Source organism: Neltuma alba, unplaced genomic scaffold (assembly GCF_004799145.2).
Source record: "Neltuma alba isolate B1F8T4 unplaced genomic scaffold, ASM479914v2 tig00013762_pilon, whole genome shotgun sequence".
In the NCBI taxonomy this organism is placed as follows: Eukaryota; Viridiplantae; Streptophyta; class Magnoliopsida; order Fabales; family Fabaceae; genus Neltuma; species Neltuma alba.
In genome coordinates, this window is record NW_021637894.1 from 23,614 (window position 1) to 35,736 (window position 12,123).

The 12,123-nt window shown below is 31.7% G+C and overlaps 1 protein-coding gene across 1 annotated transcript; it reads right to left on the reverse strand.

Annotated features, from left to right (window-relative positions):
* Nucleotides 1–1,518: 1,518 nt before the first annotated feature.
* LOC114739087 (V-type proton ATPase subunit D-like) lies at nt 1,519–2,471 on the reverse strand. The gene has a single exon (XM_028927141.1). It carries the CDS (start codon nt 2,389–2,391, stop codon nt 1,603–1,605), a length of 789 nt encoding a protein of 262 aa, XP_028782974.1. The 5' UTR covers nt 2,392–2,471; the 3' UTR covers nt 1,519–1,602.
* Nucleotides 2,472–12,123: the final 9,652 nt, after the last annotated feature.

Here is a 12,123-nt window from a genome sequence, read left to right on the forward strand (position 1 = left end):
AAGTTATTAGACTCAATTAGTTTTAATTATTAATTGACATTGTTAGAGGCAATATCCTCATGGATGCCAGATAGACAATAGTAAATCGCTCAGATTAATCATAAGTGGAATATAGGGACACACTCCTTAAAAGAATATTATTATATTTCGACGGCTTCAAGGCTAGAAATTTCCCAATGTGATTCATGCCTCTCACATAATTCCAATTCAATATTCAAAAAGAGGCCCCCCTACGAAATAACCTCTTCATCCATCTCTCTAATCATTTGCATTATTTTGTTAATTAATTGGACAAGAAGCAAAAACGCCAACATTTTTGAATCTCTGCAGTTGATTTGCCTCCCAAGACAAGTTACCCCCAACTTTCTCTAATTGAAGCATCTTTGGATGAGTGGACTTTGGGAAAAACTACAAGTAAATTTTACAATTTTGCTCTCTAGCACTTAGTACAAAAAATATTTGTCTCAAAAAGTGATTAGGGATGTAATATTTTAACTCAAATCTCATAAATATAGACCCCTAATTTCAAACTTACTAGATTCAAACATTAAAAAGAAAATTGTTCAAAAATTAGTTTAGATAAGTAGAGAAAGAGGAGATATCTTCTTAAAAATTGGATCGGACAAATTGGAGGCTTATATATATATATATATATATATATATGTATATATACTCCTCCGATCTAAATATAAGACCTATTTTGTAGTGTAAATAGGGATGCTAAGCTCCTTCTGAAAGCAGAGATATTGCAGTATAAAAGTAGTGATGTACTTTGTTAATTTAACTATATTCAGTCAATTTTCAAATATTTTTTTAATTAAAAGGACAAATATTAACCTGCTGTTACAAGCGATTGAATCCGCAGCTTTTCATTTATAAGAGAATATCAATGTCAGTAGGCTATGAGGTGCTCTACAATTCTCCAATGAATTGGGTAGATCCATATCCCCTAGAAACGTAGCAAGCCCATGGCATAAAACTACGATGCAGGGATGAATACAGCCCATTACTGCTACATTTGGGTATGTTGGTCCCATCTCCAAGAATGGGCTACCTCCGCTCTAGCCCATAACCAAGCATTGTGATCCGAGCAGTTTTCTATAGAACCAAGTTTTGCAAAGCTGCGAGGAGTCGTTACTGTTTTGTATTAAGGTCCTGAGGTAATACATGAGAACATGAAAAGTGTAATTATGAGGCTACAAGCACAAATTGCTTCATCCCCCAAGAGAGACTAAAAGAATGATCTTGATGAGATCCAAACAAAGCAAGTGCAGAACTCTGTTTTAGGCAAAATCATATTCCAAAGAAAGATTACAACTATTTCCAACGACTTGGATAAAAAGGGATTCCAAGTTTCAGTGCAATGGTCCTCACATCAGAGAGACAAAATTGAACTCAAATGTGACAGGATAATGGTCATGAATAATACATGAATCAATAAATCATATGCTGAACGCCTTTATTCAAATTAAAGAATACTGTCACCTAAAGATTGTAAATAACTCTTAACACAACAAAGATGAAGTATGAACACAATGAGAGAAGACAACCTAGGACAAAAGAATATTGACAAATAAGGGGAAAAAAGCAACCTCTGTATGTTCAGAAAATAATGTCCTCATCTCTAGCTGTTGTTGCAGACAACAAATTGTGGGCTGAATTCAATGAAATTCCTCTCTGCAGCGCCAGCTTCTCAGCAAACTGTTCCTCTGCAAAATTCTCAGCTGATGCCATTTGCTTCTCTATTTCTCTCTTCTTATAGCCCTGTATCTTCTTCAACCTAAAGAAGTCCTCTCTTTCAAGTTCATCCAACTCTCCCTTAATATAACTAATGGTATTCTCTATTCTAGGCTTCACCACATTCTCAAGCGCATTCACTCTTCGATTTGTGGTCTTGATTGCCTCATCGAGGGTCAAGAACGAGGTCTGAAGTGAAGCAAGCTCAACAAGAACTTCAATGGCCTTTATATAAGCAGCACGACAACTCTGAACTTGCTGGCCACCTCTTGCTAAACCTGTAAGATCATTCTTAGTGATGTCACCATCCTTTGTGTATTCAAATTTCGGGAGTTTAACACCAGCCACATTCTCTTGTCGAGAGCGAACCTTGAGGGAAGCTTCTCGAACATTCTCGAGCACAAAGTGCTTGATGTTATCACCAGCAACGTACTTGGCCTCTGTTAAAGCAAAAGAAGAGCCCTTCATGATTTCCCCCATTGATTCCTTTGTTGACACTATCTTCTTCAGGATCTGACGGAACTGTACCGTCAAGGCGTCGCTCTTCTTCTTGAGAAGAGCATGGCCTCGCGTAGCTCCCACCAGTCGAGCTTTCATGACTCCAAGCATTGTCACGGTAGGGACCACGTTAAGACGTTGATTTTGGCCCGACATTTTTTTTCCTGAAGATCAAATCCAGATATTGACATGGAGAAGTTATCGGAATTTTCATGGGAGCCAAACGGAATCAAAGTTAGAGTTCGAATGAGGTTTGATCTTCACTAAGAGCAACAACACAACACAGTATGAGAAAGTACACTAAAAACAAAGGAACTCCGCAGTGAGACCAGAGAACAGATACTGCGTCCGAATATATATATATGTAAGGTCAAATCAATGAATCAAATTTTACAGTTACATCGTGGCAATGCAACAGAAATTCACAGCAGAATCGCCAGATGCAGATTGGTGTCATTGTAATAAACGAGAAAAATCGAGCGAATTCCGCTTAGAGAGAGAGAGAGAGAGAGAGAGACAAGAACTTGCCGATCGGAGATCGAGAACGCAAAAAGAACAGGGCAAGAAGAAAGACGAGGGGGAGGAGAGAGGGGGGACGGGGGTGTCAGGCGGGTTGACCCAGATCATCAATATTTTTTATTTTTTTAATTCGCATTTGGGCTCCGATTGGGCTCAATCGTCTTATTGGGCCAAGACAATCACATTTAAACAAATCTACCGGTAACGCGCTCATTAAGATCCCATTAATTAATTATTGTTGGGAGAGGTATTTATGTTTACTCTCCAACAATATCTCAAATAGAATTATTTCTAATAAAAATAATACTACATGTGTATTAACAAAAAGGAAGATATCACCAGTTGAGCTCTCTTACAAATGAGAAATATAAAAAGATTGGCCATTAACAAAAAGGAACATTTACTTGGAGGTCATGATAAGTTGCACTGTCACCTTGTGTGGATATTAGGAAATATATTCTATTATCGCGTTGATATTTAAATTGACCTTTTCTTTTGGTAGTATTTGTTTAAAAAGGTTGAATTTAATTTTGGGGTATGATTAATAAGTATGATTTTGATAAATTTAAGGGCTAAGTATTCCGTTAAAGCTGGAAAGGTCATCAGGACAAAACAAGAGCCGAAGGAAAACAAAATCACACGCGAAACATGAAAACCAAAGCGACAACACAAAGGCACCCCGTGAACCATGAAACCCAAAGCGACAGCACAAAGGCACCCCGTGACCATGAGGAAAGCAACGGATATGTAATTATTGAAATAATTGTTGGAGACTCGAATGGTGGATATGCAAGCATGATAACTTTTATACTGTTCTATATCTTCATGAATCTAGGAACTTATGCTTGCATTGTATCATTTGGTTTGCGTACCGAAACTGTTAACATTTGAGATCATGTAGGATTATATATGAAAGATCTTTTTTTGCTCTCTCTTTAGCCCTATGTCTCTTATCCTTAGGAGGTCTTCCTCCGCTAGCAGGTTTTTTCGAAAATTCATTTATTCTAGTGTGGATGGCAGGCAAGCCATACTACTTCTGATCCTAATTATAAGATTTTATTTGTAGTTTACAGAATCAGAAAGGACTTGAGGTGGTATTAAAGAGGAAGAAATGTAAAGCGAATGACTTTGGGTACTTATTATCAACAGAATCAGATCTATTATGTCCAGATCTGATTTCAACCATTCAAATCTCCTTTTTTTTTTGAAAAAAAAATAATTATTTTAATAGGAATGTGATTTAAAATAAAAATGTTTTCTTACTTAACCGTCCAAATGTCATATTTTCACTTGCAATTTTTAGGATGATCCCATAAGCTCCGCATGTAGCCACATTGATCAATAAGTTGCCAAACCAAAAAATCATATCATAATATCATCTCTAATCCTAAATATAATATTTAATTTATAGTACAAATTATACTGTAAATTATATTTTATATTTAAGATTAGAAGTAATACGAGTACTAATTAACAATGACTCCCACTGCGGCTAACCACGAAAACAAACAAACAAATCTGCGGCTGATATCCACAGACAAACCCATCGAACTTTTGAGCTAATGAAATATTTTGGCAACAATTACGATATTCAATGAAAAAATCACATATAGTGGAGCCCAAAATAATTAATTAAACTCACGCCAACCTTAAGTGGCCAAATTAAAGCCGTACACCGACTAAATGCCTTATATATATATATTAATTAAACAATAATATTGTCAGCACTTATATCAGCAATCACGGTCATAATTCATAAACCAGGGGCTTATTATATTGCTTTAATTAGCACACATAAATCGAAATTAATTAATTAAAAAAATTCAAAACCTTTGGCCTTTCATATGTTGCAAATTTATATAATAACAATGAAAGCCTTGATAAATTTCCAAAAATGGAAGCATATAAGGTCACTGGCTTATGAATAGATTTGTATAAGCAAAATGAAGAGGAGAGGCAAAACAAAAGGTTGATTATTCTTAAAGTAACCTAAATGTCACATGAGCCAAAATATGGAGAGAGAGAGAGAGAGAGAGAGAGTAATAACTAAAAAGGAAGACTAAAGACTTCATTATCGTTAGATAAAGATGATAAGACGTAAATAAAGTGTTTATAGAATTAAACGTGTTGCACGGGGGGCCGACAAAAGAAAGTGACGGAGATAATTATGAGTTTTTTTTTTTTTTTTGGAATTTGGTCATAAGGAAGTCAATCCCTCGTGCTTCTTTTTTTGTCTGGTTTTGTGGCATGCTTTTGAATTCTGGGGTTGTTGCATTCCGTATTTGAAAGCGCTGAACAAGTGAATTTTAATAAATAAAAAAAAATTGACTAATTTAAATAGATTAAAAAAATTAATTAAATTAGTTATTTATAATAAATATGTGTTGTTTTTCTTAAAATATTTTTACTAATCCAGTGTCATTTAATGAAATATTTAACATGTATAACTATTAAAAGGATTATTTAAAAACATAAATAAATATGATGTATTATATTTAAAATCAAATTAAAAATTAAACAAATTTTTATATTAAAAACAGGAGGTGGTAATATATTATGTGAATTTTATTAATTGAGGGTGTGTCCACGGGGCCATCACATTTTACAAAGTCAAGCTGCCACTCATCAACTACTTCTATACACTTAAATCACGTCAAATTTTGAAGGAAGACCAATCCCAGTCCCACCACCATATCAATCATACATTCTTATCTCTCTCTCTCTCTCCTTTTTTTAATAAGATCCTTTCAATTTAATAATATATAATTTGAAAAAAAGGTCGTTAAAACCCATTTTTTTCAAAAATTATTTTAACATTTCAAAACTACAATCACAACATCATTGAAAAGAGAAAACGAGAGGAGAATTTGCGTATGCGAAGGTACTTATTGTAAAAAGGCATATAAAGTAAACGGTTTGTTAATGGGATTAATTAACACTGGTCAAAATTAATTGGACGTAGACAGGAATTAATCAAAAGCTAGCTAGCTATATGCATGCATTCTTCTACCCAATGGTAGCTTAATTTCTTACCTTTTTCTCAGCGGTTTTACCTAATTAATTAATATTAATTCCAGTTCTATTCACGTGGTTGAATGCATTTGAGAATTAGTACGTGTGCTATATATGTTAGACTATAATAAGGTTCTACATGCATGCATCCATGCCTTGAATCTTGTACCTGCGATATTACCACTTGTAATATAAGGTTATGATATTTTAATTGGAATTTTAATATTTGATATGACTAAGTTTTAAAAGCTGTCCATGATTGTAAATATTGAAATGTTAAGTGTGGATATGTACACAAACTTTCATGTATAAAATTATCCTTTGAAATTCTCCATTTAAAACTACATATATATATAAGATGGCTTCTCGTGGAAATTTTATAAAGCCGATAACATAAGCTCCAAATATTATATACAATCAAGTAGCATTTATGTTTTCTTTGTTGTGACTCTAGTAATAGAATTTAAGGATTTTTAGCCTATAGATGGTTAATTACTTTTGATACAAATTTCAATATTTGGACCGGCAATAAGTTCCACCCTGCCTCCAGTTCAATTGGTGTGTGGCTCACGTCAAGACTTGAATCTCTATTGCCCTATGTATATTACTACCGGTCTTTAATATAGAAGCTAGTTTGACATTCAATTTGATCTTAAATATAATATCTCAATCTACTTTGTCTCTATAGCAGTTACATATGTTAACCAGTTGCTATTATTGGGTAATTCAAATAGATGTGATTAATAAGAGTATTTTAAGAAAAAAAATCTATTTATTATAAATAACTAATTTAACTAATTTTTTAAATATCTCTAAATTAGTTAAATAGATCTTATATTAAGAACTGGAAGTAATGTACCGTTAAAACAAGAGTAAAAAATTCTTTTTTTAGGTGAACAAAGTAAAGACTCAAGTAATACTATGATTCCATATAAACTTTTAGGTGAGACTCAAATCAAAACTAATAAAGACTATAAAGATTGGGTTATTAGTTTTCCCAAAATAATTCTACAAGGATAGATCAAATTTTTTTGATCTAAACTTTGTTTCATCACCGTTTTCGAACCTAAATGACATCAAACACATCCTTTTATGTTATGACGAAAAATAAGTTTTAAGCATGATAACATAAATTTGAATTCTTCGTAAAAATACAATAAATATGTGTTATGACGGAAAAAAAGTTAAATTTTACTAGACATGTGTTTTTTTAATTTATTTAAAAGAGTTAAATAGTTGAATAAGGGTCGCGAAATAATACATCATGCATGATGAAAGAAGAGAGGGAAAAGTAGAACGTTTGACACGCGCGTGGCTGAATATGCTCGTGCGGGTTGGGTCTGTTGACTGTTCCATTTCTTCAGAGAAGACCGCTTCTCATTTTCTCAACAGCTCTATTTCCGGGGATCTCTTGGCCCCCTCTTCTCCCTGTTCCTTCTTCGGCTTGTTTTTGTTTTTGTTTTTTTTCCTATCTTCATTTTTGTTAAAAAAAAATCATCATTTTTCTCCATATATCATTATTATTTGAGTTTTTGCGTCAACTAAGCAAATATTTCTTTATTTTCATCAACATGTAATAATCCCGTGAATAATTAATTTTTACTTCAAAAGTGGGCAAAAAATTAAATTTTTTTAACAAAAAAAATTAAATTTAACATATTGGCAATTGTAACAAATTAATCCATGTGTTCTTATACTACCTCCGGTTCTAATTATAAGATTTCATTTGTAAATTATAAATATTAAAGACCCATGTAGTTTATTTTGTTTGAATTGAGCTCTTCTTGTTTGATCCGATAATTTTAATTTAACGACTTTATAAAATTTTATTTGAAGAAACGCACAGATGTTAAATGAAATGAAAAACACGCACATGTGTACACAAACTTTCAGAGAAAACCGCTTCTAATTTTCAGCGACATTCTGCTTCCAGGGATCCCTTGGCCCCTTCTTCTTCCTGTTCCTTTTTCGGCTTGTCTTTTTTTATTTTTTGCTTATCGTCCTGTGAATAATTAATTTTTACTTTAAAAGAGGGCAAAAAATTAAATTTTTTTTAACAAAAAAATTAGATTTAACATACTGTTGGCAGTTGTAACAAATTAATCCATGTGTTCTTATAGTTTTTATCAATTGTAAATCAGAGACCTATGTGGTTTATTTTGTTTGAATTGACTCTTATTGTTTGATCTGATAATTTTAATTAAACGACTTCATAAAATTTTATTTGAAGGATCGCACAGATGTTAAATGAAATGAAAAAATATTAAAAAGTTTGTGAAATTTTTCTAAATTAAAATTAATGTGTTTTACCAACGAGCTGTTGGTTGGAATGATAAGAGGTTTCAATCCTGTAAGGAAGAGAATATAAGTTCAAATTCCTAAAAATACGCTTGTTGAGAGGACTCCGACCCAATAGAAATTAGTTTTAAATAAAAAATGACTTGAGAATATTTTGAGTTATACGGGAAAAAAGATTTTACATTTAAGAATTAATATGCATAATAGATTCAAATATGAGCACTCAGTTTAAACAAAATAATCTACAAATACTTTATTAAAATTAAAATTGAGATAAATTATAAGTACTTAATCAACTTTTTTTAAAAAAAAGTATAATGAACAAGAACTTAATCAATGAAAGCTGAAAAAACATGATAAATTGAATATATTCACATTTTCACAAATGTTGGTCGGATTCAGTTTGATTTTGGTTCACAACCGAACCAAACTGATTAATAAACTCATTGACATCGCCCAATATTAGTATATTTCACATTCTTTTCCCTTTCTGTTTAGAGTCAAAGTTATCAAATCTAGTAGAAAAATAATGATGTTTTAGGACAAGTTAGGCGACATGCATGAATTCAGTCCAAAATGAACAAGTAATAATTAATTAATAAATTAATAAAAAGCCGTCATAAACGTCATGCATGATTCACAGGCTTAATGCTATAAAATATTATTCATATTAATTATTATTTTGCCTTTATATACGCCAGGATAGGATAGTCAACAACCCATCATATACATATGACAATTCAGTCCCACCTCCGCGTTAAAATAATGATTGTTTTTAAATTTTATTTCCATTTTTAATTTTAATATAACATGATTAATTCTATATCATTTTATCTTTTGCCACTAATAAATAGTGTCCGCCAAAGCTAAGCTCATGTCTTACAACCTTTTTTTTTTTCATTTTTGTTTTTTATTAGACATAACATTTTAATATAAGGATGTTTTAGTTAAATATTATTAAAATTTATTACAATTTTTAATTAACTCATACATATATATTTACTTAATTTTAATATCAGCATACTGTATGTTAACTGGTTTCTTAATACTTGAAATTTATTTTATAAATATAGTCCAAGTGGGTGATTATATATCGATGAAGTCAAATAATTAATTAATATAATTACTTCAAAATAATTTGATTAAGTCCAAGTACACATTATTATTAAAGGGTTTTCACATTAGAATTGAATTTTGATAGCTAGAAGGTCAATGGCATCTGGGAATTAAAATAATAATGATTGAGGGTGACTAACTCCACATTGAACATACAATTTTGAAGCACAAGCAGCTTGACTTTGTATAAATAATTTTATTTGATACAGATAGTGATTTGATTAAGCGAATCAATGAGGGGCCTCAAATCATCTGAATAAGTCTCGGATCCAAGTTTTGTGAATGAAAAAAAAAAAGTTCTAAAAAAACTATCCTATTTCAAATCCCACAATATATATATATATATATATATATATATAAAAATACCCCAACCAATCAAATGGTAAAAACTTTATGTTGACATAAATATTAAATGGTGGAGGCTATTATATATGAGTGAATTAAATAGAGCTGAGTGCTAACTTAGGTGAATGAAAATACTAAATAATTAAGAATTTAGTTTTAAGCAAGCAGTTGGTAGTTAAATTTTAAATCGCACTCTTCATTCTTCTAGTAGTGACGATGCCTTGTTTCTTCCTCTTCTTCCATGCAAGGTATGTGTGTTTGTGGGTTTTGTGGGTGTTGAAAGGGATGAATGTTAGTCTTGTGTGGGTGTGTAGGTTTTCTATCTAAATTGATTGTTTATAAGAATTACATTTAAGAAGTATTGAACATTAATTGGGTTTCATTTAAAGATTAAAATGCTTGGTGAACTTGTTTGAACCTTAATGCACATAAGGTGTGTGTGAAAATGTCTAGGAAAGAAATTTGAGTGGAATATGTGTGTTTGAATGTTAAGTATTCTCAATGTTTAATCTCTATGTTGAATTTTAGAAACCTTTAGATATTATTTGAAGATGTGTGTGTGATTTAGCGAAAGAAATGGCAAGCCATTCTATTATATTGCGGATTACGTACTGCAATCATTAGTGACAGTAATTCAAACAATGAGGGACTTATGCCTCAAGAGGTATATCTATTTATACCAGAAGCTTACTGTTTGGAAATTCTCCTCATATACTTTTAGGAATGCTAATATTCAAATCTCTATGTTCCTCTCAGTCGACACCAAACCATTTATTCAAGGACTTAAATAGAGATCTCAAAGGAAACATTATGGATGATTGAGGGACTTTCTGTATCATTTCTTAATGTTTATTTTTGTTTCCATTCTATGCTACATTTTGTCATTCATAAATTATCTGAAGCTTAGAACCCAACATAGTGCTTACAGTCTAGGCTCATTTGTTTAGTATTAAAATATGAGTATGATGATACACGATTATGTTACCTTCTTAAATGTACACCTAATAAATAGTACTCCTCCGATCCTTAATATAAAATCCATTTAACTAATTCGATTAGATTAAGGAAGTTAGGTAATTTAGTTAATTATAAGAAATGTGACACGTTTTTTCTAAAATACCATAATCATCTTTTTTAATACCCCCTCTTCCTCTTCTATTTGATTATAGTTAAGGGAGTATCCATAGGGGTAATTTAGAAAAAATTGATAAATATGAGAAATGAGTCTTATATTTAGGACCAAAACTAACTCAATAATTAGGTCCGATATTAAGGATTGGAAGAGTACATAATGACTACCTTCATCATGGTGGTTTTGAATATCTTTTTTTTTTTAAAATTATTTCTTCCATCCTTAAATACAGTTTTGCTTCATCCTTTGCTGTCAACTTTTATCTAATGATACTTTTTATTGTTTAAACGAAAGAAATAGTTTAAATTCATATTTTGTTGTTATAGTAGTTAAAAGATAAATTATTGCAGTCATTCCCCCCTCCAAACCTCCCCCTCTTTCCCTAATATACTTTGTTAGTTTATCCTTTTATTTTGGTCATGTTAGACGCTTTGAAACATTCAAATTAATAATTGCATTGTTGTTTCCGTAGTAGAAATGCAATAGATTGTCTTTTGTGTGGCTCTGTACAGAATCCCAGTTGCATTGAAAGTTTCTTTGGATGAATATACGAACTATTCAATTTTTTTTTTTGTCATTTAGGTGCATATGGGTGGCTTTTGGCCAAACTAAAATTTCTCAAAATGAGGATGGATATTGGATGCTGGTAGGGGATGTATCATGGGAGCAAGTCTTATTAAACCTTTGTGCTTTGTCTCTTTTTTTTTTTCCTTCACGTTTTTCTCGCTGATGTTAAGCCAAAAAGTTATTAATTACATTTAATTTTCAATTGTCTATTGTTAAATGATTTTCATCTGTTCTTCCTTGAATATAGGGCTGCATATTCATCTATTTCAGTAGGATAGACAAATATGGATGTGACGTAAGACAAATATTTAACTACTATTCATGTTTCTTTTGTCTATATCTCCCCTTTAAAAAGATGAAACAAAGGCCTCTAGAGCAGACGAAAAGAAACCTTTTTGTAGTAGTGTGAAATTCCTATAAGAGATATTTTCGATGCACATAATTTAAGAGGATAATTTAATTACAAAAGTCAACACATATTTATCACAAATAATTAACTTAATTAATTTTTTAAATTAGTTATTTGACTTTTATGTTAAGTAGTAGAGGCAGAATTTTGAAAATGGGCGGTGAGATATGAATGTTCTAAGTGGATTGTACATGAAGTCAAATATCACCACTGTTACTGCAATATGGGAATATTGGTTTATTTGCTGAGGATATTAAAAATACACATACCACACGCACAGTTAAGATAGTACTGCGACCGAAAGACAAAAGGACCAACCAAATTGCACAGGGAGGGAAGTAAACGCAAGTGGCAGTATTTATTAAAATCTGCGTGTGGGTTTGAAAACAAACAACGACCGAAAGAAAAAAAGGACCCACCAAATTCAGCCAGATTTGAAGTCAAGCATGGGCGAGCAGGTGAGAACCTGATGAGCGACCAACTTGCACGG

Bases quoted from the DNA above. Each gene is read 5' to 3' on its own strand.
- LOC114739087 (XM_028927141.1), bottom strand. From the start codon at position 2,391: ATGTCGGGCCAAAATCAACGTCTTAACGTGGTCCCTACCGTGACAATG.